Below are 27995 nucleotides of genomic sequence, written 5' to 3' on the forward strand. Positions count from 1 at the left end.
AGTTGGAGAAATTTGATGACCCCATGAGATCCTCTGGCCGAGTATTGAGGCTTCAAGGATCTTAGGATTTCCATGTTACCAAGTTACTTATTGCTAATAAATGTTTTATGCTTTTAAATTGCAGGCAACCTTGATGCTTATTTCTTTTTACATGTGATTTGTGTGGAATTTCCCTAATCTGATTACTTTCATTCTTAAACGGTGGCAACTCTAGGGACTTTCAGACGCCATTAACTAGTTATTGTGCTTTTAGATTAATGTTCCACACCAAAAGCCGATTAACACAAGGTAATTAATTATAAATTTCATAATTTTCTCTCCTTTTTGGGCTCGATCAAGAGTGGAAGCCTTGGTTGATTTTAAAAAAAAAAGTATATAAATATTTTGCCTCGACTGAGTTGTTGAACGAGGCCACACGGTCCTGATTAAGATCAGCTAAGTCAGCACAGACTGGTAATCTTAGTACACCGATATGAAAAAAGATTTTAAATTAATTACAACTTTCTTTCACCTTTTAAAAAAATATTCTTTACCAGTTTTCCTCTGCCGTCCAAGATTAGCTCTCTTATTTGGAGGTCAGAATACATCGCAAAACCAACCTCTGTCTGAATATCCTTTTTGACGACCATTTTAGTTTCATTCAACCAGCCAAGGTGTAGAAGTGCAAACATTGACATTCCTATAATCCCAGCAGTGCAGACGGAGGCCATTCGGCCCATTGGGTCTGCACCGATCCTACCTAGACCCATTTCCCTCGCCCCACCCTGTACTCCACCTAACCTACACGTTTTTGGACTGGGAGTAAACCAAAGAACCTGGAGGAGACTGGAAGAATGTTCAAACTCCACATCCAAGGCTGGATGGGGGGCTGGCTTAGCACAGTGGGCTAAATAATTGGCTTGTAAAGCAGAACAAGACCAGCAGCACGCTTCAATTCCCGTACCAGGCTCCCCGAACAGGTGCTGGAATGTGGCGACTAGGGGCTTTTCACAGTAACTTAATTGAAGCCTACTTGTGACAATAAGCAATTATTATTATTGGAATTGAACCCAGGTCCCTGGCGCTGAGAGGCAGCAGTGTTAACCAATGTGCTGCCCCTATGCTAATGGCCAAGACACAGTCAGATCAACCTATATTGTAAATGTCTTGGCCCAAGCAGGAGCTGTGACTTACTGATGTCCATTACCCACTGAGGGCGACTGTGATCTCGAGTTTGTTTTAACCTTGGCTCCGCAGTAGCAACCTTTCCTCTTCCATCAGAAGGTTCTGCCTTTATAACCACTCCGAAGCCTCGAGTACATCTATTAGGTTGGTATCTGTATAGTACTGAGAGAGTGTTACATTGTTGGAGCTGCTCACTTTCGATTCTCTAATCCCGCGGCAGAGTGTCAACGCCGTCGCGTTTTACGTCTGCGTGAACGGGCAGAGCCGAGGACTAAATCTGGCCCCTACAGGGGGCCAGCACGGCACTGGAGTGGTTGACGCCGCTCCAGCTGCCGATCCCGGCGCGAACTGGGCGCCGCGGGAACCGCGCATGTGCAGTGGCGCCAATGTGCGCATGTGCAGTGGTGCGCATGTGCAGTGGCGCCAATGTGCGCATGTGCAGTGGCGCCAATGTGCGCATGTGCAGTGGCGCCAATGTGCGCATGCGCAGTGGCCTCCTTCAACGCGTTGGCCCCGACACAACATGGCGCAGGGCTACAGGGGCCGGCGTGTAGGAAAGGAGGCCCCCAGCCAGAGAGGTCGGCCTGCTGATCGGTGGGTCCCGATCGCGGGCCAGGCTGCCCCCGAACCTTCAACACCGAGTTCCCGCCGGCTGAGAGCAGGTATGGACGGCGCCGGCGGGACTCGGCGTTTTTACGATGGCCGCTCGGCCAATCCTGGGCCGAGAATCGGCGGGCCCGGATGGGCCGAAGTCCCGCTGCTGGAATGCCTGTCCCGCCGGCGTGGATTAACCACCTCTCTTACCGGTGAGACAAGGCGGCGCGTGCGGGCTCCGGGGTCCTGGGGGGGGGGCGCGGGGCGATCTGGCCCCGGGGGGTGCCCCCACGGTGGCCTGGCCCGCGATCGGGGCCCACCGATCCGCGGGCGGGCCTGTGCCGTGGGGGCACTCTTTTCCTTCCGCCTTCGCCATGGTCTCCACCATGGCAGAGGTGGAAGAGACCCCCTCCACTGCGCATGCGCGGGGATGCCGTGAGCAGCCGCTGACGCTCCCGCGCATGCGCCGCCCGGCAATGTCATTTCCGCGCCAGCTGGCGGGGCACCAAAGGCCTTTCCCGCCAGCTGGCGGGGCGGAAATCAGTCCGGCGCGGGCCTAGCCCCTCCAGGTTAGGGCTCAGCCGCTCAAGATGCGGAGGATTCCGCACCTTTTGGGCGGTGCGATACCGGACTGATTTGCGCTGTTTTTGCTGCCGGTCGGTGGACATCGTGCCGATTACGGAGAATTTCGGCCATTGTTTTTTTAAATATAAATTTAGAGTACCCAATTCATTTTTTTCCCAATTAAGGGGCAATTTGGCGTATTCAATCCACCTATCTTGCACATCTTGTGTTGGGGCAAAACCCACGCAAACACGGGGAGAATGTGCAAACTTCACATGGACAGTGACCCAGAGCCGGGATCGAACCTGTGACCTCGGCGCCGTGAGACTGCAGTGCTACCACTGTGCCACCGTGCTGCCCCTAAAGACATTGTTAACTCGTGCAGGAATTTATAGCTTTACTGATGGACCTGCTGACCCCTTGCTTGCTTTTGGCAACTTGCATAGCACTACCTCAGCAGTAGATTGCCATTCTGCTCAGTAACCTTTGGAAATGACAAAAATTAGACTGAAACACTCGAGTCTTTGAATGCCGGTCCTGAAGTGCGTATATTAATATAGTAGGGTAGAAAAGGCCAACTGTTGCTTTTACTTGCATGATTCTTTGAGTTCTTTAATGAGCTGACAGCAGGGCAGCCGAAATGCAACACTTCCAGAAATGTATCTTCATCCTAGAGCAACTTCACCCAACTTTATGTATTTCTTATTGAATGATCTTTACTGCTTGCTCTTCAGTGCCAACAAATCTCTCCCAACAGCTTAAATGCAGTCATATTGTTGGGAAGCCATCGGCCCCAAAGCTCAACCTGTAGAATAGTTACAGGACAACGTGTAGAATAGTCTCTGCAACAACAACTCCGTCCCACTCCCATTCTCTTTCCTCATGCCCATGCATTTTTCTTCAGTTCAGATAATTATTCAATTTTGTTTTGAAACCACAATTGGATCGTCCTCCTCCACAAACTCTTTGGCAGTGCATTCCAGATCCTAACCCCACAATACATGGGTGAAAATAAGTTTTTCCTCCTCTTGCCATTCACCTTTAAATGACCTTTGGTTGCCAACATTTCCACAAATGGGAACAGTTTCTCCTGACCTACTCTGTCCAGAGCCCACATCATTTTGAAAAGAAGCATCTCGATCAAGTCTCGTCTTGATCTTCTCTCCTCTGGAGAAACTGGGGTTGTCCTTCTTGATGTGTTTACCTAACTAAAGTTCCTCATCCCTGGAACCATTCTTGAAACCTAATTTGTATCCCCTCAAGTGCCCTCACATCTTTCGTAAAGTGGGGTACCCAGAATTGAAGAACTCTCGAACTCAGTTGAGGTGAAACCAGTGTTTTATGAAGTTCGTCATAACCTTTGTACTCTACACATCTGTTTATAAAGCACAGGATCCTCTACGCTTTAATAATTCCTTTCTCAAATTGCCTTTCCACCGTCCCTCGTTGTGATCAAAAGTGTCTCCTCCTGCGTCCTCTATAGAATTGTATCCTTTATCTCATACAGGCTGCGTATCCCTTATCCAAAATCTGCACTTTTCTTCGAGCGCCAACTTGACATCACGAGTGGGATATCCCAAAAGGTTCTGGGAAGGTACCCGGGCGATGCGCAGGTCCCAACGCACCGCAGAAGCATACTATATTCCGAACTCTGAAAAATTCCGAAATCTGATACGCACTCTGCCCCAAGTATTTTGAATAAGGGATGCTCAACCTTGCTCCTCTTCACTGTTCCTACCAAACCGTGCCATTTCACACTTCTCTGCATTAAAATATGTCACCCATTTGTTCACGCATTCCACCAATCTCCGTCTGTCCTCGTTGGAATTTAACATTATCCTCCTGACCTTTCAGAATACTTATGATCTGCAGATTTTTAAATTGTCACCCAAGTCTAGATCATTAATATAGATGAAGAAAAGTGACAGTCCTGGTATCAACCCAAAAGAACCCCCACTGAGACTGAAAAACAACTGTTGACCGCTACTGTCTTGTCACTCAGTCAACTCCTTATCATTGTTGCATCTGACCCTTTATTCCATGGGCTTTAACTTTGCTGGCAAGCCTGTTATGTGGCACTTTATCAAAAGTCTTTTGGCAACTCATATACACCCCATCAACCACATTACCTTTATCAAATCTCTCTTGCCTCATGAAAGAAAACTCAAGCAGGTTAAACACAATTCTCCCTTGACAAATGCATACTGATTTCCTTAATTAATCCACATTCGTTCAACTAATTTCTTTTATCTTTTAATTGTGAACCACATTAACCTTTAGTGCAGAATTTATACTTTCTTTAAACTCCATTTTCTGTTTGAGAATTTTATTTTTACCTTTTTTGTACAGATGTACCCCTTTGGGAGCAACCATAGTAAGTAAATAGACAAATTTAACAACACATATATTGAATTATATTATTTGTAATCTTTCTGTCAAGGCTTATAGAATATAGAACAGTACAGCACAATACAGGCCCTTCTGCCCACGATGTTGTGCCAGAATATAGAACAGTACAGCACAGTACCGGTCCTTCGGCCCATGATGTTGCGCTGGCCACTTATCCTAATCCATGATTTAAGTTGTTGTAAAGTCATCCTGGCATCAAAGCTTGTTCCTATGACAATGCAGAGATCAAGATGAACGCTGTGCAATTTTTAACTCTGCCTGTCTATCAGTTCACATGTTAAACTTGTCTCTGGATACATGCTGCAGCATTACTAAATCATTTCTGCCCACTTAAAAAATATATTTCGGATTCTGCAACAGTTGCCTATCCAGGATGCTCATTAACATTACAACCTCACACCTCAATGATGTCATCTGGACCCCTAATTTTACTGATTTTTGTGGAAGACTTCCTTGCTGTATTGGTGAATGAAAGCTTCTTAGTGAAGGTATATGTATAAAAAGGAGCTCTCGGTTGCAGCTCACTGGATCAGAGGCTGTGCTCATGTCTGGTCTGGTTTTCAAGGGGAGTTTCCAATTACATTCCAATTTAGTCTTTCTGCTCTTGTAAGCCTTTTCTACATATTGGTGTGATTGCTGTTACTTTTTTTGAGGATTGAGGAAGAATTGAGGAGGTGCAACAGCAGTAATTTAAGCAACCACCCTGTCTCCATCAATGGTGCCAAGGTGGAGATGGTTGACAGCTTCAAATTCCTAGGTGTGCACATCACCAACAATCTGTCCTGGTCCACCCATGTCGATGCTACGACCAAGAAAGCACAACAGCGTCTATACCTTCTCGGGAAACTAAGGAAATTTGGCATGTCCACATTGACTCTTAATAACTTAACACTACAGAAAGCATCCTATCTGGCTGCATCACAGCCTGGTATGGCAATTGCTCGGCCCAAGACCGTAAGAAACTACAGAGAGTCATGAACACAGCCCAGTCCATCACGCGAACGCACATCCCATCCATTGACTCCGTCTACACTTCCCGCTGCCTGGGGAAAGCGGGCAGCATAATCAAAGAGTCCCTCCCGCCCGGCTTATTCACTCTTCCCACTTCTTCTGTCGGGCAGGCGATACAAAAGTCTGAGAACACGCACTAACAGATTCAAAAACAACTTCTTCCCCGCTGTTACCAGACTCCTAAATGACCCTCATATGGACTGAACTGAACTCTTCATACATCTTCTCTACTGAGTAGCACTACACTCCTTTATGCTTTACCCTATGTCTTTGTATTTACATTGTGTATTTTATGTTTGTCCTATGTATTTTCTTTTTGTGTATGGAATGATCTGTCTGAACTGGACGCAGAACAATACTTTTCACTGTACCTCGGTACACATGACAATAAACAAATCGAGTCCAGCAGGTCAAGGGATATCTCACATGATGGCACACAGGGTGCATGAACCTTGATCATGAGAATTAGGTGCAACAATAAGCTATTTGGCCACTTGTGCTTGCTCCACCATTTGATAAGATCATGGCTGATCTGATTGCGGCCTCATCTCCACTTTCCTGTCTGTGCCCTCCCGCCGCACACACCCACACAGACACAAACCAGGCAACATTCGACTCCCTTGTTAATCAACAATGTATCAATCTCAATTTGAAAATACTCAATGACCCAGCCTCCACTACGCTCTGGGGAAAAGAATTCCACTAAAGAACCTTTTGAGGAGAAACGTTCTCCTCATTTCAGTCTTCAATGGGGGATGCCTAATTTTTAAACAGTATCCCCTAATTCTAGCATCCAAACTATCAAATCCCCTATATCTTATTTATATGTTTCAATAAGATTCTTCTAAATTCCAATAGTATAGGCCCAACCTGCTCAACCTTTCCTTATAAGCTAATCCCTTCATCTTAGGAATCAGTCAAGTGAATCTTCTCTGAACTATTGCAGTTATATCCTAAAGTAATGAGACTAAATCTGTATACCCTATTCCAGATGCTGTCTCACTAAGGCCCTGTACAGCTGTAGCAACACTCTTCTACTTTTATACTCTATACCCCTTACAATAAACACCAATGTTCCATTTGTCTTCCTTAATCACTTGCTGTACCTGCATACTAACTTTTTGTGATTCAAGTACCAGGATACCCAGATCCCTCTGTACTGTAGAGTTCTGCAATCTGCTTGGACCTGCATGAACAGTGTTGGATGCACTTCTCCAGACAGGTTTTGAAGATCTCTGTAACCTGCTGGACCAGGGAGACATGGTTTTTCTTTTTTTTAATTACTTTTTCAGAGTTACAAAGCCAGAGCTCAGAGTGTGGTCAGGGGCGAACCCCTAATCCAGCTCCTTACCTGCTCCAAAAACCAATTCAAATTCAAATTGAATCCAATTCATGGTCCCCACAAGAGAGACATACCAGATCTGAGCCACAAGGCTACTACACTTGATCTTAGCCAAAAGGCCGAGAAGCGATCGGACCATGCTTTTTCAATGGCCCTTCAGTTTCCACAGCCGTAAATTTTATCATCATTGGATCCTTTTTAGATTGCTACATAGATCATAAGTCCTATTTCCCAGCCCACATTAAACAACTGACTGCCCTTTTTTCAGAAGAGAGCAGAATGTTACCTTCCCCAGTGACCTCTAGAATTAAAAGGAGAACGCACAGGATTTTGCAACAATGACTGGCTTACCTTGCAAACAGGGTATCTTTGATTGCACACATGGTGCCATCAGAGCACCAGAACACCAGCCAGCAATTCCCATGAACGGAAAAGGATGCTACTCCACTAATGTGCACTTAGTGGCTGATAACAGGGACATCATGCGGTCTGTGCAAGGTCACAGGAACATTATGCAGTTTGTGCAAGGTCACAGGAACATCATGCAGGTCTGTACAAGTTACACAGGGAACCTTCTGCTGCATTCTGGTTTGAATGTTCTACAAGTCAGGATGAAAGGAATGGGAGCATGTAATTGGAACTGCAATACAGAGACTCTGTAAAGTCTCAGGGCAGAGCCTTGAGCAAATCGGTGGAGTTGTGGAGAAGTAAGCTGATGCCTCATTTGTGGCTACAATCTATTCGAAGCTGCTGTTGCTTCCTCCCCTTGTTACACCCCCTCCCCTGTCCTTCCCATGTTCCTCATCGATTGAATCCGGCAGTGATTCTGGTGGCACCTACCCGTATTGACTCTATTGCTCCCTGATAGTCCCCCCACTACCTTAACTGGAACCTAAGTTATCTAAAAAATGGAAAGTCCGGCTCCTCCATTGTCAAAAACTTTTCCATAGTTGTAAAAAATATATTGTAGGTTGGAGGATGTAACTTTACTTTGAACAATGCATCCCTGATTTAAATAGGGGTGCACAGAATCATAGAATTTACAGTTCGGCCCACAAAGCCTGCACCGGCCCTTGGAAAGAGCACCCTACCTAAGCCCACACCTCCACCCTATCCCAGTAACCCCACCCAACCATTTTGGACATTAAGGGCAGTTTAGCATGGCCAATCCACCTAGCCTGCACATCTTTGGACTGTGGGAGGAAATCTGAGCACCCGGAGGAAACCCACGCAGACACGGGGAGAAAGTGCAGACTCCGCAGAGACAGTGACCCAAGCTGGGAATCGAACCTGGGACTTTGGAGCTGTGAAGCAACTGTGCTAACCACTGCTATCGTGCCCCCCTGCAGGAGCAGATAGACCTAAATGTATATGTGCATAACTCATTGAGAGTGGCAGAACAGGTTGAGAAAGCCGATAATAAAGCATCCAGCAGTTTCATGGGCTTTATTAATCGGGCCATAGAGTACAAGATCAAGTGGTTATGTTGAATTTGTAGAAGTCACTAGTTGACCTCAGCTGGAGTGTTGCGACCAGTTCTGGGCTCTCCTGTCTGGCTCAGAAAAAGGTCCGGTCTGGAATGCATTGCCTGAGAGTGTGGTGGAGGCGGGTTTAATTGAAGCATTCAAAATGGAATTGCTGTTCTCTGAAAAAGAAGAATGTTCAGGATTACAGGCAGAAGGTGGAGGAACAGCATGTGGTAGTTGCTCATTCAGAAAGACGGTGCAGACATGATAGGCCAAATGGCTTCCTTCTATGCTGTTACCTACTTCGTATTGTACCTCAAACTGTGCCAGGAATTGTGCATTTACGGAATTGAGAGAGCAGCCAAGTATTTCACAATTCTCGTACTGGCAATGTCATGGGGCTTGCCATGTCCCCACACTCCACTCTAAGTGAAAGTTGGGACTTAGTCTAGCAGACATTATTACCCAACCGATTTCTAGTGATATAATTTAAGTTGTTTACAATTCAACATTGGACTGGAGTTATAGATGCTATAATTATTGCTCTTGTCAGGTAATCGGATCGCTTTTATTTTGGTATGATATGTCTGTTCAGAATAGTAATAAAAACAAATGGTTTGATGGGTAGCATTGCTGCCTCACAGCGTCAGGAACCCAGGTTTGATTTTGGGGCGGGGGGGGTGCGCGCGCGTGTGTGTGTGTGTGTGTGTGTGTGCATGCGCGCGTGCTGTGGCAATCTTCTAATTGCTGTGAATGCACCCCTATTACTCAGACAACTGTGCAATCTGTCACATTGTGAAAAATTTAACTCATGATGATGCACACAGGAAATGAGGCAAGTCTAACTCATAATCACATAGTACAATAATCCATTGGGCAAGAGCAATCCTAATACATTTGCGTTTCATATTAAAAGTGCCATACTCCAGTCCCAAACACTAATCTTTAAACCTAAACAAAAGCAATTAAATTGGTATGAGGGGAGAACTGGCTAAGGTTGATTGGGTAAATAGACTAAAAGGTATGGTGATTAAATAGTGGAAACAGTGAAAGAAACAATCCAAAATGTGAAACATGGATTCCACTAAAAAGACAACTCAGCAGAACAATCCATCTGTGGTTTACTAAGGAATTATCAGATTAAAGGAAGAGAAATATAGGTCAGGATTGTTCATTAATCTCCGCTCCGATCAGGAATCCCTGAATTGAGCGTCCCCCGAAAACGGATTGGTGCCCAGCGCTGAGTGGTTTCACTTCCTCTTTTTCACAGCAGAAACCTTTTGATGTGGTGGGAAGCTGTCAATCATGGCAAGAGTGTTTATAAACATCAAAGCAGAGGAATGGAGATGCATTCAAGGGTGACGGGTAAAATAAATAAACAATCCATCAAGCATCTGTGTCTGGACCATTAAACTGTCAGTCACTAGCTAGTGAAATGTATTGCTGTGTGAAATTGAATGGAAATTTTGTATTTCAATGACTGTAGGGGGATTTGAAACCCTTTCAACTGTACTTGGCTTTCGAGGAAGCCCCTGTCACTTTTAACAGTTGCTGCTTTAAAGGATTTTGTCTGAGGCAGCATGCCTGGAATGCTTTTCACTTTTCAGGCAGGGGTGTCTGATTGGGAGGCTGGGGAGTCTGTCCTGGGGTTGGGGGGGGGGGGGGGGGGGGGGTGGGGGTGGGGGGTCAGGTCACCCTCATGTATCTGTGTTGTGTGGGTTGACCCATTATTCCCATGGTGCGGGGAGGATGCCACTCTGTCAGTGGGGAAGCGGACCTCTGGATCACGCTGTCTGCTGAGAATGGTGGCCCAAACCGGAATCCGGCCAGCTCTCCACCATGCATATGTTTACGTGGTAAAGGAGAGAGACTCGCTCTTAGTCCTCATACACCCTTGGCAGGAGCACTTAGGTTCCAGAACAGAGAATCCCTCCCATCCCATAATGTGGCAAGAAATACTAATAAAGCTGAGGATTGGGAGTGTTATAAACCATCTCGCTCTCCTGTCACCCCCATCTGTCCCTGTCCTGAATAGAAATTTCTATTAGAGTTTGCTCACTAAAACTGTGGCTACAGTAGGGCAGCACGGCGGTGCAGTGGTTAGCACTGGGACTGCGGCGCTGAGGACCCGGGTTCGAATCCTGGCCCTGGGTCACTGTCCGTGTGGAGTTTGCACATTCTCCCCGTGTCTGTGTGGGTTTTACCCCCACAACCCAAAAGATGTGAAGGTTAGGTGGATTGGCCATGCTAAATTGCCCCTTAATTGGGGGAAAAAATAAAATAATTGAGTACTGTAAATTATTTTTTAAAAACTGTGGCTACAGTGATGATTCCTTTAGCTGCAGGCATGGACTTTAATAGAAATGCACAATACAGGCCAATGTACGTCATATATATTGACACTTAACAAACATCTACCATTAGCCAGTGTAAAGTGTTGCAGTCTTTCACGAAAATCTGGAATTCTGCCATTAAGCTCATCTGCGGGAAACCTAGATTTTTGCCCAGCTGTGGCCACTTCCTCATCGAAATGATTGCTGAGAATATTGCCTCACACAATAAGATGCAATCAGTCTGTCCTTGTTCTCCATTCATAGAAAATAGGAGCCAAAGTAAGTTATTCAGTCCTTCGAGCCTGCTCCCCCGTATGATCATGGCCGATCCACTCTCTCAACGTCATACCCGCACTCTCCCCATAACCCTTGAAGCCTTCCAGCATCTAGAAATCCAGAACGCTGTTAGCTGCTGGTTGCCCCTTGGGGCAACGTGCTTGTTTGAGCTACTTGTTATTGGTTAGGTGCTTTCTTGTCTTCACCTGGCATGGATGTTTCAATTGGTCAAGCTGGCCACAGTGTCTGCTTTCCACTCTGTACAATGTTTCAGTGTGTATGGGAGTTGGAATATTTGGCTGTGGGTTGATGGGGGTTTTTGTTTCAAGTACGTGCCAAGTTTTTTGTATGGAGAATTGAAGTTGAGAGTGGCTTGTAAACCTGATGCAGAGTGGGTCATTCTCAAACTGTAGGTCTTGTCTGTTTATGATGGTCAGTTTAACTTTGGCATTTTGACTGCGGTTAATGAATTTTCCATCTAAATTTCATTCTGACATCGAAGGGCATCTGATCTGTTTCCCGTACCAGCCTCCCCGAACAGGCGCCGGAATGTGGTGACTAGGGGCTTTTCACAGTAACTTCATTTGAAGCCTACTTGTGACAATAAGCGATTTTCATTTCATTTCATTTCATCTTTTGAGGTGAATAGCTACCATCTAGTTAATTGTGAATAGTATGGGGGCTATCACACAGCCTTGTTTGACCCCAGTCTGGATTTTGAAGGTGTATCTTTCAGGTCTTCCACTGAAGACCGTTACAGTCATATCATCATGAAGCAATTGCAAGATTGTGATCTAAACCCTTGGAGCAGAATCCAGAGAATCACGATTTACTGAGTCAAATGCAATTCCTGGTGGTGTTCTGAACATTTTTCTTGGATTTAAAGGTTATGTCGGAGATTCCTCTGGAAAGGGGGTGGGGGTATGGTGGGAGTTCTTTCCTTCTCCCAAAACTGTAGTGTGAGTGCCTGTAGTATTGATGTGAGCAAAAGTCTACCAGCTTTGAAGACCTCGATAGGAATACCATCAGGGCTGCAGATAATGTTTTTTTAAAAATTGGTTTGATTGCTTGTTGCTGCTCACCCATTGATAGTGACTCACCCGTGGATTCTACCACAGGGCACAGGTGAAATAGTCACTGTGATTTCAAAGTTGAGGAGTTTAAGACATATAGGTTCTTGATTAATAAGGGATCAGGGATTATGATGGGGGGAAAGGCAGGAAAATGGGTCTGAGAAACACATCAGTCATGATTGAATGGTGGAGCAGACTTGATGGGCCGAATGACCTAATTCTGCTTCTATATCTTATGGTCTTGTGTTCAAAAATGTTCTTTCTAGCATTGATGGATAACACTGTAATTTTTCAGAATAGAAATGCCACCCTGTAAACGAAGGGGAGTTTTCCCATTTGATCCTGGTCCATTGATGGCCCTGGTGCTTCAAAAAAGCTTTGCATGCAGTGATGATCTCTCAAGCATTCACTTCCCGCCACATGTTCTTTATCTTCTGGATTTCTTCAAAAGTACCAAAAATTGAAGTAGAGGTGATTGGGTATATTGAGATCATGTGCTCAATGGCCATGTCTGTTACTCTTTGTTTGCTATTCAAAAAATGTGATGATGAGCCACAGTTGACTCTTGGCTAATCTGTTGGCATCATGTGTGGCATCAAGGAGCCCTAGCAAAATTCAAGTCGGTAGGAATCAGGAAGAAAGCTCTTCATTGTTTGAAATCGTAACTTAGTTCAAAGGAAGATGCTTGTGGTTGAGGGAAACTGATTATCCCAAATGCAGAAGTTTCTCAGTGTAGTGTCCTAGGCCCAACCATCTTCAGCTGCTTCATCAATGACTCCCTCCATCATAATATCAGAGGTGGAGATGATCCCTGATGTTCAGCACCATTTGTAACTCCTCAGAAACTGATAGTCTGTGTCCATATGTGCAAGACTTGGACAATATTTAGGCTTGGGATGAAAAGTAGCAAGGAACATGTGCACCACATAAGTCCCAGACAATTACCATCTCCAACAAGAGAAAATCCAACCATCTCCCCATGACATTCAACCATGATTGCATCGCTGAATCCCTCAATAGCAATGTCCTGGGGGTTGCCATTGACCAGAAATTAAACGGGACTAGTCCGATAAGTACTGTGGCTACAAGAGCAGGTTAGCAGCTGGGAATCCCTGACTTCCCAAAGCCTATCCACTATCTACAAGGCATAAGTCAGGAATGTGATGGAATATGGTCCACTTGCCTGGATGAGTGCAGCTCCAACAACACTCGTAAAGCTCGACACCATCCAGGACAAAGCAGCCCGCTTGATTGGCCCCCCACTTCCACCACCTTCAACTTTCACCGTCTCCACCACCGATGCACATCGTTAGCAATGTGTACCCCCTACACATGTACCCCCAACAACTCTCTCTCTCTCCTTTTTTGACAGCACCTTCCAATCAGCGACCCCTCTCCTATTCCCTAAAACTGGCCTTGCTATTTTGCTAATTTAAAAAAAAAAACTCATTCCACTAAAGAACAAAAAAAATTTATCGAGATTTATTTCTTCAAAAAGATATATTGGTATGAAAACACAAAAACAATTACAGGAGATTAACGTGTGTTGTAATAAAAACATTTAAATCTAAAATTTTCCGTCTATTCTAATGATGTTGGGTGGAAACTCCGCCGTGACACCCATCCTGCCTCACTCACCTGTGGCTTGGTTTACTCTCTGATCCTGGGTCACTGGTGGCTGCATTGCTGGCAGCTGCAAATTCTGCACCGATGTGTTGGTGGCTGGAGCTGTTTCATCCACTTTTCAGCTGAAGTTCCACACTTTGAATTCCATGTGACAGTTGAGTTGATGATCGTGCAATGTGGATTAAACTGGTAGTGAAGTGCTCGTTCTTTATTATGTCCAGCTGCAATGAGCACCTCAAATATTTCTTCAATCCATGTCCCTTATGTCATTGTTTAAGAGGGACTGGAAACTTTTTCTGGCACTTGGCACTGCTGCCTCATAACTCCAGGGACCCCGGTTCAATTCCGGCCTCTGGTGACTGTGTGGTGTTTGCACGTTCTCCCTGTGTCTGCGTGGGTTTCCTCCGGGTATTCCGATTTCCTCCCATAGTCCAAAGATGTGCAGGTTAGGTGGATTGGCCATGCTAAATTGCCCCTTTAGTGTCCAAAAGGTTAGGTGGGGTTACAGGGATAGGGTGGAGGCATGGGGTTAGGTAGGGTGCTCTTTCCAAGGGCCGGTGCAGACCCGAGGGGCCAAATGGCCTCCTTCTGCACGCTAACTTCTATGATACTGATGACAATGTGCTGTTGTCTGCCTCTGACTGGTAGCTCTTGGGATTGGGATTTCTGCCCTGGGTCCTTGATCATTGGAAGTCCTACCGCAGGACACTGAAGTGCTTGATTGGTACTTAATGCAGTGGGCTTCGCTCAAAGGAGGAAATGCAGGACTCTTGCCGGGTCTCCAGCTGGTGGATAACGCTCCCATCGGCTGGATTAAATTTTTTCTTCTCTCTCTTCCTGAGGACGAAGCACCTGAAAGATGAGTGTGGGGAACAAACCGCCCAAGAGCCGCATAGTGAATATCACTGCCCTAGAAGGATGAGGGCAGCTGACTTATAGGAACACCACCACCTACAAGTTCCCTTCCAAGTTACACACCATCCTGACTTCGAACTCACTGTTCATTCGCTGTCACCAGATCAAAATCCTGGAATTCCCTCACTAATAGCATTGTGTGGGTGTACCAACACGACATAGATTGCAATGGTTTAGACAGCGCCTCACCACTATCTTCTCTAGGGTAATAAGGGATGAGCAAATGCTGGCCTAGCCAGCGATTCCCACATAAGAATGAAATGAACACAGTTAAGCTATATTATTTGCTCAAAAATATACAGTCGAGGAGATTTGATGGAATCATGAGGGGTCTGGACGATGTTGATGGGGAGAAACGTCCTATTGGTGGAAGGATCAAGAACCGGCGAACACTGTTTTAAAGTGATTGACCAAAAACCCAGAGGTAACATGAGGAAAAGCATCTAAACACCTTTACACAACCAGTGGTTAAGGTCTGGTACCCATTTTTCCAGCTACTTCTCTGTAGGTTCATCTTGCATTTGGGACTATTTGCATTACACATATAGCTGAAACAGTTGATGAAATTCAACCTAACGTGTGGACAGAGAGTTTGAACTATAGCACAGTCGTCAGCAATGTTGCTCCACAGCGCCAGGGTCCCAGATTTGATTCCTGCTTGGGCCACTGTCTGTGCGGAGTCTGCACGTTTCCCCATGTCTGCGTGGGTTTCCTCCGGGTGCTCCGGTTTCCTCCCACAAGTCCCGAAAGACGTGGTGTGGTGAGGTGAATTGGACATTCTGAATTCTCCTTCGGTGTACCCGAACAGGCGCCGTAGTGTGGTAACAAGGGGCTTTTCACCGTAACTTCATTGCAGTGTTAATGTAAGCCTACACTAATAAAGATTATTTTTTTTCAATGCTTGTATACTGTGCAGAATACCAGAGGTTTACTGTACCAATATGTAGCATTTCTTGTTGGTATCCCTGGATTCATTACCCATCAGTGACAAACTAAGTAATAGTAATAGACCATACAGTGCAGGAAGGGGCCATTCGGCCCATCGAGTTTGCACTGACCCACTTAAGCCCTCACTTCCACCCTATCCCCGTAACCCAATAACCCCTCCTAACGCTTTTGGTCACTAAGGGCAACTTATCATGGCCAATCCACCTAACCTGCCCGTCTTTGGAGTGTGGGAGGAAACCGGAGCACCCGGAGGAAACCCACGCAGGCATGGGGAGAACGTGCAGACTCCGTGACCCAGCGGGGAATCGAACCTGGGACCCTGGTGCTGTGAATCCACAGTGCTATCCACTTGTGCTGCCCAAACTCCTCTCTTCCATTAACTAAAATTACAGGACAAGTCTCTGAACTGTACAGCAATGTTATTTGTTGCACAAAATGCTCTTCCAATATTTTATTTTTATTATTAAACGTGCAAAGATAGCATAGGATTCACTGAAAGCAGAATTTTATGGTTGATGCAGTGAAAAACATGCAGGCTAAAGTTGTCTAGGTCTTCTGCCTTTCTCCGTGTTAGCCCAGAGGGGCAAGGCAAGACTGCAAGAAAAACAGTGGAGCTGTGATTGCACCGGGTCTCTGTTATTTCCGTGATTTTACTCTGCATGGTCCTTCGGATCGGCAGGTGATTTCACTCTTGCTCCTGAACTGGGCTCCCATGTAGGAATGGCAGCCAATTTCGATTGAGGCATACTGGCCTCTTATGTGGGCCTCATTGGTGGGGTCCAATATCGGCTTCAAAGAGAATTTGTAATTTGAAAACAAAATTACTGCCGATTATTTCCATCCCCCAACCTTGCTCTAGGGGAGGGGGGAAAAATATGGGTCACCACCTGAGTTGTCAGCAGGTTTTGAATAGGTGCACACTAGAGATGTATCTGAAATGGCACTTGCAATTTGCCTAACTCATGCTATTGAGGTATCTTCCCACTCATTTTACGCTGGTGGACACCAATGTATGCGTTCCCAGTGAGGGAAATTTCAGGGTGTGAGGATTTCATATAACTGCAGAGTTGAATTGTTGGGGATGGAGTTAGACATGCAAGCTGAATGTACAAAAATAAGCATGATTAGAAACACTATGCAGACCATTTACACATGCATAAATTGCACCATTAGCACTGAAGGCACATGCTAATTATAGAGGTATTGTGCTGCAATGATTAGTGTCCCTGCCTCTGAGCCAGAAGCTCTGGGTTCAGGTCCCACCCAGGACTCGAGATACCAAAGAATGTGCCCATGAAGCTGCTAACAGGTGGAGTATGAACCTACAAAATCCTTCCAGCATGCCAGCGGTTGGCGGTAAGAGTGGAAGAAAGCCCTGGGAGACAATGGTGCAGTGGTAATGTCACTGGACAAGTAATCCAGAGGCCCAGACACCATTCTCTGGGGACATGGGTTCAAATCCCACCATGCCAGCCAAATGTAAATTCAATTGATGCTAGCCTCAGTAATGTCCTTTAGAAAAGGAAATCTACTGGCCTACACGTGACTCCAGACTCTTAATTATCCACAGTTCAAGGGCACTTCAGGATGGCTGCGGTTGTCAACCTTTTGGGGGCAGCATGGTAGCATAGTGGTTAGCACAGTTGCTTCACAGCTCCAGGGTCCCAGGTTCGATTCCCAGCTGGGTCACTGTCTGTGCGAAGTCTGCACATTCTCCCCGTGTGTGCGTGGCTTTCTTCCGGATGCTCCGGTTTCCTCCCACAGTCCAAAGTTGTGCGGGTTAGGTGGATTGGCTATGATAAATTTCCCTTAATGTCCAAAATATGTTAAGTGGAGGTTACTGGGTTATGGGGTTACGGTAGATACGTGGGCTTTGTAAGGGCCGGTGCAGACTTGATGGGCCGAATGGCCTCCTTCTGCACTGTAAATTCTTTGATGTGGAGTGGCACCCCTCAACTATAAGTTTCTGGTTCCAGGTAAAACCTCGCTGTGCAAACAGATGAAAGTCTGCAGGAAGAGAAGCAAAAACAACATGCTATTTGGACCTATTTAATGCTAAATAGTTTTTTTTAAAAATTAGAGTACCAATCCATTTTTTCAATTTAAGGGGCAATTTTGTGTGGCCAATCCACCTACTCTGCACATCTTTGGGTTGTGGGGGTGAAACCCACGCAAACACTGGGAGAATCTGCGAACTCCAATCGGGCAGTGACTCAGAGCTGGGATCGAACCTGGCACCTCGGCGCCGTGAGATAACAGTACTAACCACTGTGCCACCGTGCTGCCCTTAATGCGAAATGGTTAACATTTCAAGCCAGTGATTGCTCATCATTATTTCAATGAAAATATAGAGCAGCATGGTGGCACAGTGATAAGCACTGCTGTCTCACAGCTCCAGGGACCTGGGTTCAATTCCGGCCTCGGGTCACTGTCCATTGTCCGGTTTCCTCCCACAGTCCAAAGATATGCCGGTTAGGTGGATTGGCTATGGTAAATTGTGTCCAAAAGGTTAGGTGGGGTTACTGGGTCATGGAATAGGGTGGAGGCGTGGGCTTAAGAAGGGTGTTCTTTCCAAGAGTCGGTGCAGACTCAATGGGCCAAATGGCCTCCTTCTGCTCTGTAGGGATTCTATGAAACCACCATTCCATTCAAACAGCTTTTGTGCTGTTCATCCCTCATAGCCAGGCTTCCTTCCCTTGACCCTCCTGTTCATGTGAGAGTCAGCCCATGTGAATGCAGCCGCCACCTACTGTCAGACCACTGGGAGTGGAAGATACTTCCCCTCCCCCATCTCCAGTTCCCCTCCCCCATCTCCAGTTCTCTTTCTCAAATTTGAGGGAGGCGCATGCGGTATTCTAAAACATAGCTCTTTGACCAAGCTTTTGATCATCTAGTGTAATATCACCTTGTGGCTTGGTGGGGAGTGAAGCTGAAGTCCAAGGTTAACCATGATCATATTGAATGGCGGGTGCTTCAGGATTGGAAGGCTGTAACTTCACAGTTTTCACAGTAACTTCATTGCAGAGTTAATGTGATGATAATAATTGTGACAATAAAGATGATTATTATTATGGTCTGCTCCTATCTCTTGTGTACTTGTGACATACTTTGTTCATAATACTCCCGTGGAGTGCCTTGTGTTGAAGGCACTATATAAAACATATACGGTTGTTTTAATTTGGATCCTGCCTGTCGGATGGTATAATGGACAGAGGGGAGTATAACAGCAAGGAGAGAAGAGCAGGGAAGAGTAACCAAGAATAGCACTGGCTCGTGCTGAGTACTGAGGCATGTCATAGGCCTATATTTAGGTCCTGTTTTGTGTTGTCAGCTTTTTAAAACTATTGGTCAGCTCTTGCTTTTTTTTTTAGGTTGCCACGTATGACTCTGTGTACAGAACAGAGAATGTGTTTCAAGTCTCTGCCTGCTAGTATGAGAAACTACGAGAAAATTTGGTGGAAGTAATCCACCATCTGTAAAGCTATAACAATGCAGCAAGTGCAGAGGAAGTGAAGGATTGTAGCGACTGGCACCACAGAACAAAATGGTGTGTGTGCAGCAGGGTTGGATATGATTCAGGGACTGTTGATTTACACAAATGAAGTAACGGGAATGTCACATACTGTACTTTGCAAGTTGCATGATTTTTCTAAAATTAATTCTTAAGCCACTTCATTCTTAATGCTACCTGCATGGTTGCATTCATGCTAACTGCTGTGTCAGTTAATGCCCACAATAACCTCTGGCAGTTAGAAATGAAACCATCCTATGCACATCAGAACATTCCTGCTAATGTGTAGAGTTGGAAAATAAATAAATGCTGTGTAGTTAGTGTTTGATATGTTGTCAAGCTCCCCCTGGCTGTTGAACATAGAGTAGTTAAAATGTAACTGAGCATTCTTTCTAAGCCACTGATGCCAGGAAAAAAAAAATCATCTTCTTTCAGCCCACCCCCCCACCCCAAAATAGGACGAAATTAAAATTAATAAATGCAAAACCAAAATCAGTGCTAGACTCCTGTACAGAATTCCTTCCAATTACAGCATATGGAAACCAGCAATTTTGTTATGTGCCACATTGATCCTACTTGTAATTGTTTAAATAGACTGGGCGCGGTTTAACTGGAAAAAAAATCTTATGTGCGGTTTTAGGCACGTTTAGCTGAATATTTCTCGTGGCTACAGTGCCGAGCAACACCCGGCTATTCAACAGCACTTTACCTCTGGACGTTTCTGTCTGCCGAGGCCGCACTTAGAATCAATTCCTGCCGGCGAGCATTTGTCTGGCTGCCCTAATCTCTTCCTTTTCTCACCCCCCCCAAACCTAAGGGAGGTCCCCGGGAACACACACCCTCTCCACCTAGTAAGGCCCCCCCCCCCGGGCCTGATCCTTGCCACGGGCGGCAGGCTGGTGGCAGTGCCTGGGTGACGGAGGGAGTGCCAGGTTGCCACCCTGCCCTGTCCCTGACCACCGGGGGTCTCGAATAGGCTGGGAGAACCCTCTCATCTCCAAGTGCCATTACGACTGGCCCACGTTTGTGGAAACCAGTACTAAACGGCATTCTGGCGAGGCCTCCGAGGCACGGCCGTTAGGCCCCGAATGCCGGGAGAATCCCACATATTTAAATGAGTCTATTAGCTTATTTAAATATGCAAATCTGGATCACGCTCTGTGAGTGCGAGATGTGTCGTGGGTCTCCGTTAAATCTCACGAGGCATTTCGAGCATCGTAAAAATTGTGAGAGGCCTCTCGTGAGATTCAAAAAGCCTTGCCCCCCACGCCAAGTCGGGTGCGATGAGGCCATCAAGTTGCACCAACTGCCTTTCAACTAACCACCCAAAATCTGTGCTGTGTTGGCATTAGGGGTGTTGGCAGTGGTGGGAGCAACAGAAAGGCAAGAATCCCATGTTACATTTCGACTATGTGTGAACAACACCTTTCAATAGTAACTACTATCTGTTCCACATTAACCTCTCTTTTTATGATGGATCATATTGTATCTCTTCGTATGTCCACTAAAGGCAATTTCTTAAACTACTACAATATTGTAGTTAAAGATCTGGGGCTGGATTCTCCATACCCCAATGCCGAAATCGTGGCTGGTGCCGGGGAGGCGAATCCATTTCCCCGCATGGAATTGTGCGAGCCCCGAAAAGCGGCGTACTCTGAGTGCGCCACGCCGTCTTGCACCGACCTGAGGCCACTGCTGAAGGCTCGCTCCGCCATTCTCCCGGGGGGGGGGGCCTTGTACGCGGCCGGGCAATGTTTGGGCAGGCGGTCAGGGCCGGGCACGCAGGCGGGGGTCTATATTTAGTGACCAGCTCCGTGGTCTGAGTCCGCCATGGAGTACGACGTGGCTGCTGGAGGCCTCCGCCGTGTGCATGCGCGGCCTCTGACCCGTAAATGCGGGGGCCCGTATCTGCAGCAAAAGCTTTAAGCCAGGTCCCTGATAGCCCCCTGCAGGACTAGGAATACGTGGGCCTTTCACGCCAGTTTTTCTGGCGTGAAAGTCCATGGTGTTCACGAATGTGTGGGGACGTGGTCCCAATAACAGCAAATCCAGCCCCTGGATTACGTTAGTGAATGAGATTTAAAGTTGAGAATGGTCAAGCATTTATTACAATTTTTCTCTCTGCATCTCTCAAGGTCAAATGTACAATTATTCTAAACCAACTTGATAAATGATTTATTTCGAAATACATTATATTTGGAATGGTGTGTGTTTCTGTGAATACATGTTGTTTATTTGATTGATTGTAAAGGTTGTAATGAGTGTTGCTTCTTGAAGTGAAACAATGTCATTTTACATTGAGTCAAAGTTTTGTCTCAACAGCGAAGAATGGCTTTTGCAATTTAATTAGGGTATAACCGTTCACAGGCGTTTTCTAGGTCTTTTTCAGTGGAAACATGTCTGATTCCAACATCTGTTTCAATATGTCTCAGTTTACAGGAGACCTATTGCATCCATTGGCAATGGCGGTGCTCTTTAACCAGTCCAATTAAGGTATTAAATTTTAAGACTACTTCAAGAAGGCATACAGCATGCTTGCCTTCATCGGACGGGGTATTGAGTACAAGAGTCGGCAGGTCATGTTACAGTTGTATAGGACTTTGATTAGGCCACATTTGGAATGCTGCGTGCAGTTCTGGTCACCACATTACCAGAAGGATGTGAATGCTTTAGAGAGGGTGCAGAGGAGGTTCACCAGGATGTTGCCTGGATGGAGGGTGCCAGCTATGAAGAAAGGTTGAGTAGATTAGGATTGTTTTCGTTGGAAAGACGGAGGTTGAGGGGGGACCTGATTGAGGTCTACAAAATTATGAGGGGTATGGACAGGGTGGATAGCAACAAGCTTTTTCCAAGAGTGGGGGTGTCAATTACAAGTGGTCACTATTTCAAGTTGAGAGGGGGAAAGTTTAAGGGAGATGTGCGTGGAAAGTTTTTTACGCAGAGGGTGGTGGGTGCCTGGAACGCTTTGCCAGCGGAGGTGGTAGAGGCGGGCACGATAGCATCATTTAAGATGCATCTAGACAGGTATATGAATGGGCGGGGAACAGAGGTAAGTAGATCCTTGGAAAATAGAAGACCGGTTTAGATAAAGGATCTGGATAGGCGCAGGCTGGGAGGGCCGAAGGGCCTGTTCCTGTGCTGTAAATTTATTTGTTCTTTTAAACCATTTGTTATCGGTCCCCACTCCAAACTCCATTCCCTAACTACTGACACCATCCCTTTTATTTCAGATTTCCAGAATCTGCAGTATGTTGCTTTTATTTATGACTCATCCCACTCCCTGGCAACATTCTTAAACCCGTCTGTTTGCCACCTTATTGTCACTTTTGACCCCCAGGAAAAACTTCAGACCTCATTTGTGCCAGCACAAAGACTGCCTATTTCTACCCATAACTTCACTGCAATGGTAATCTGCTGCTGAAACTGTCCTTCCTGTCTCATTACCGTGCAGGCAGCATGGTGGCACAGTGGGCAGCACTGTTGCTTCACAGCTCCAGGGTCCCAGATTCGATTCCCGGCTTGGACCACTGTCTGTGTGGAGTTTGCACGTTCTCCCTGTGTCTGCGTGGGTTTCCTCCCGGGTGATCCGGTTTCCTCCCACAGTCTAAAGATGTGCAGGTTAGGTGGATTGGCAATGCAAAATTCCCCTTAGTGTCCAAAAAGGTTAGGTGGGGTTACGGGGATTGGGTGGAGGGTGCTCTTTCCAAGGGCCGGTGCAGACTCGATGGGCAGAATGGCCATCTTCTGCACTAAATTCTATGGTTACCTCTAGATTCGATTATTCCAGTGCCCTACTGGCTGGTCACCCACATTCTATGCTCTGTATACTTGAAGTCATCCAAAGCTCTGCTGTCCGTGTCTTAACTCACACAGAGTTCCATTCCCCTATCACCCCGTGCTTGCTGACTTGCTCCTGACCAAGCAACATCTTGATTTTTTAAACCCTCATCCTTACTTTCAAATTCCTTTATGGCCATTGCCCTCTTGTCTCTCTGTAATCCCCACCAGACTGACAATCCGCTGAGATATCTTCACTCCTCTAATTCTGGCCGCCTCTGGATTATTTTGAGGAAATAAGACTCCAAACTTGCAAAATTAATTTTTCAGGACTAAAGAGGTTGTTTGGAAGTAATTATCATCTATTACACAACTTTAAAAACTCCCTCCCTCCTGAATGTGCTAGCCCTAACCATTTTAGCTATCTCTAATGTGGGACTAGTGGGCAAATCCCCCAAGTTCACACCATTTACAGTGATTTGCGTGCTGAGTCTGTTGGCAAGGACTGAAACAACACATCACGTGGAGGAGCAGGGTGCCCGTCAAAAATTATACAGTTTGTAATAAGACTTTTTAACTTTTGTACAAATGACCTCCTTTAATGCAGTACGAATATATGATGAGAACAAAGGGATAAATGTTAACAGTAATCCTCCTATATCTCAAAACTACCTGGTCAGGAACTCTCGAGGGTGTTGCCGGACTGTTCTCAAGAACCAAAAATGATTTTATTTGAGATCTTGGAGAGAATTACAATTCTGCCTTTCTGTCCAACTGTTCGGAGCTGGTGTTTTTGCTGGATACGAGCTTTCTCCCGCCGTTCATCTTCTAACTTTGTCTGCATTACTTTCTGTTTCTTTTGCCATTAGTTTCCAGTTAAATGCATTTGTGCTGCTCATTTCCTGACAGTATATAGTAAAATCCAGCAGTATAATTGTCAATCCGTACATTTTAATGAGTGTGAAGCACATACAGTAAGTTTGAATTTTGTCACTACAAAGGAAAAATAAATCCTGTGTAATAGAGTATGATTTTCTTTCCTCAAGTATCCAGGGTAAAGCAAGTGGATGCTTGAGTAACCGTTGAGATATACAGGGTTATATATATTCCAGTTGACACAAAGTGCCTTTTAAAGTTACTTCTTGCATCACTAAAACGAATGAATATGACCTAAAGTTATATATTTATCCACCCGATATTTAAGCTACATATTAGACAAATTATGCTAATTATGAAATGCAGGTAAATCCTGCTCTTTCTTTGCTTGGAACTGAATGTAGTTGAAATTAGCATTTCTGTAGTTATATGTTGTGGTGATATGCATCACTGTAAATCACAAGGGGTTAATGTAATACACTACGACTAAGTAAACACTAGAGGGAGCACCAGAGACGTCATGGCATGCAAGACATACAGCTAATGAACACATAGAATAGGACATGACCAATGGGCAGTCAAGACAGCCAGAGGTGACACTACCACAAGGGGGCATTATACAACCCATATAAAAGTACAGGGCACACATGCTCTTTCTCTTTCCACAGACAGACACTTAGAGAGTAGGACAGGGGCAGATCAGAAGGACCACACCCACCACGTGGCTTAGAGCAGACTGGTTATTTAGACTGAGTTACTATAGCAAGATTAGCAGGAGAGTCGAACTCATAGAGAACTGTGCTAATGGTTCAATAAATCACATTAAACTTACTTCAAAGTTTGGAGTATCTTTTGGTCAAAGCTGTATCGAGTTGCAGCCTGTGTTATCCCAGAGTACATAACACAACATATGTCACATAGTTATATGCCACAATGTCAAAAGAAATGTTACTGAAATGGTTTTTATACTTGCAGGCCTTTCTTTCCATTGGGACTCACCAACGGACATCTTAAAGGAAACCGTACCAATTTATTCAGTAAACATGGGTTGGATATTGCATGTTAATTTTAACCGAAGCCTTGATGATCCCACTAAAGGATACTTGCTTGGTAAGTCTTTACAAGTCTTTACATATAAAGTGCATTAGTGTGCCCCTTGCAAGATTTTACACAAGGCTATGAGTGACCACTTTAATGTGGTGCAATCGATTGATTGTGCCTCAGTATTTGTGATGCATTGCTGATTTTTATTAAATTGAAAAGCATCTGTTGCTGAATATCTTCATTCTAACATGTATATATTCTCATTAGCAACTTTATTTTCATTATAAGTCCATGAGTTATGACTTGAATTGTTTTGCATTCTGTATAAACTTTAAGATCATTGCCTGTTGTTGCATTATTGGGTAATCTGTCTTTGTAAATTGGGGCATTGCCCAAGATCCCATGTTAGCTTTATTGGAGGATTTGTATGCTTCATGGTGCTTCACATGTGGATTTAAAATGCTGTACTATGTGGTGTAATGTGTAGCATTTCATTAATTTGCCTGAAAAATTGGACTATCTTTGCTTTTGTGTGAGATTAATTGTTTTGTCCCTAAATGGGATTGGAATGCTAAACTTAAATCATCAAACCCTGATCCAGAACATTGGTATTGCCATCAGTGGAACATCCTATAGAATGTGATCTGAAATAGTAAACCTAAATACAATGCCAAGAGATGTAGTGTATACCATGGCTGGTACATTGTGGAAGTACAGATGAGGTACATTCAGCTGTATGCAAATATGAATGTACCTGTAAGTGAAAGTGGTCAGTTTGGCTGATATCGTAAATGGCAGAATTATGAAACTGTAGCATTTTTAAAAAGGTTCAACAAAGTGCTTTTTAAAGTTAAAATTGCATATTTTGCAGGGTAGGATGGGAAGTGGAGGAGAGAGTGGGAAAGAGACTGAAGGGGAGGGAGGTAGCGCTACCAATTAATTCTATTTCCCAGTTCTTTTGCTATTTTTTTTTTTCTAATTCCCTTACTATTGAACCTGCACCTGCCATCCTTTGCTCAAGTATATGGTAGTGTATTGGACTGACGTTGATTGTTGTTTGCTACTGCTGACAATGAGAGTAATTGACTTCTCATTAGAATACTAATTATACCAGCTCCATTTACTTCTGCGTTAAAATAAAATGCATTCACATATTACACAAATCTGGCCACTGAGCAGCATTGACACAAAAGCACTATAATAAGCTGAAAATGATCACCATCCTAAGTTTTAAAAATGTTTCCCCTTCCAAGATAATTTTGGGTGTTTGCAAGAACCTGGATATTTCAGTGGCTTTATCCATAAAACAATCCAAAGTTTAGCCTTTTTAAAAAAAAAAGAATCGGTTCAATTATATATTAGCATCTACCATTCATTTTTTTCCTTATTTGTTAATGGGATGTGGGCTTCGCTGGCTGGGCCAGCATTTATTGCCCATGAGAGGGAAGTTAAGAGTCAACCACATTGCTGAGGACCTGGAGTCACGTGTAGGCCAGACCAGGTAAGGATGGCAGATTTCCTTCCCTAAAGGACATCTTCTAGAATTGAAACAAAGTATTGGATCACTTTTCCTTACCCCCTATATGCTCCCAAATGCAAAATGTTTAGATAGTAAATATACAAATTGCCTTGGTGGTGCTGCTGTCCATTCTTTAAAATTTGACACTAAATAACTCTGATAGTGAATACGAAACTTGAGTTTCGCTAGCAATTTGGGTACTGTAGCTAGGAATACATGTTCAATAAAATTTCATGGGTACATTTTATGAGATTGTGCCTCAGTTAGGAAATTTGACAGCCTAACTCATTTCTGAATAAAGTATCCCTCTGAGGTGATGCTATAGATGGGGCTGAATTTGTACTTATTCATTGATACATTGGTTGAGATAATATTTACTATGATCTAGATATGTAATCGTTTAGTCAGAAAAACAATTCTTTATTATGGTATCCAAACAACATTGTGCATTATTGTTGCAGAATCGGCAGATCCTCGATGGAGAGGAACAACCTTTATTAGTGCATTCTGATTGATATTCTAGTTTATTTCTCTCTCTAATAGGCCAAGTCATTGTGCAAAGGGAAATAATTTTCCATTTTGAAATGGAAGCAGTATCAGGGAGATTTTGAGATTAGATTAATTACTTATTAGCAGTTGCACACTAGTTTTTACTGCTGGATGTTTTTCTTCCAGTGTAGTAGAATTTATTTCTGTTTCACATGCTACATAAATATGCTGTATTATTCGGACACCAGGAATCGTCATTTCTCCCTTCCCTCAACTGTCAACACAGAAAATCAAACGTTTGCATTCCTGATTGCTGACTGTACCGTTATTGTACCTCTTTACAAAATGAACTAGAGACCTCTACATGTAGAGAAAGTGTACTGCATCTTCAGTCATACATGATATTTATAACTCAATTACTTTAATTAAGTTGGATGTACATTTAAAAATAAATATCAGCAATTCCTCATCTTTTATGAAGAGCCACCATATCTGCGCCATCTCGAAGACTACCTATTTCTACCTCCATAACATTGCCCAACTTGACCAGTGCCTGAGCTTGCCGGCTGACCTTGTTACCTCTAGGCTTGACTAGGTAAAAAGCTCTTTCAGATAGTCGGTGCAGAATCAATGAGTCAATTGGGCAGCACGGTAGTATAGTGAACCGAGGGAGGCCGGTAGATCATAGAGTCAGAATTTACAGTGCAGAAGGAGACCATTCTGCCCATCGAGTCTGCACCAGCCCTTGTAAAGAGCACCCTACCTAAGCGCACACCTCTACCCTATCTCCGCAACCCCACCCAACCCTTTTGGACACTAAGGGCAAATTAGCGTGACCAATCCACCTAACCGGCACATCTTTGGACTGGGAGAAAACCGGAGTACCCGGAGGAAACCCACGCAGACACTGGGAGAACGTGCAGATTCCACACAGACAGTGACCCAAGACGGGAATTGAACCTGGGACCCTGGAACTGTGAAGCAACTGTGTTGACCACTGTGCTATCGTGCCTCCCTGGTGTGGTAAACCACAGTATTATATTGTACTTACTGTTCTT

The 27995-nt window shown here is 44.8% G+C and overlaps 1 protein-coding gene and 1 non-coding gene across 2 annotated transcripts in view; one reads left to right on the forward strand and one right to left on the reverse strand.

Moving 5' to 3' along the window:
• Nucleotides 1–27995, forward strand: part of LOC140424848 (enhancer of polycomb homolog 1-like) — a 328895-nt gene that overhangs the window by 45823 nt on the left and 255077 nt on the right. The window contains exon 2 of the mRNA XM_072508345.1: nt 24861–24995. Within this exon, the coding sequence (XP_072364446.1) occupies nt 24945–24995 (51 nt within the window). The 5' untranslated portion in view covers nt 24861–24944. The remainder of the gene's footprint in view (nt 1–24860; nt 24996–27995) is intronic.
• Nucleotides 7018–7215, reverse strand: LOC140425882 (U2 spliceosomal RNA). Its single transcript, XR_011948046.1, has one exon. It is a non-coding gene; the product is annotated as a U2 spliceosomal RNA (small nuclear RNA).

This window comes from Scyliorhinus torazame, chromosome 6 (genome assembly GCF_047496885.1).
Source record: "Scyliorhinus torazame isolate Kashiwa2021f chromosome 6, sScyTor2.1, whole genome shotgun sequence".
Taxonomy (NCBI): domain Eukaryota; kingdom Metazoa; phylum Chordata; class Chondrichthyes; order Carcharhiniformes; family Scyliorhinidae; genus Scyliorhinus; species Scyliorhinus torazame.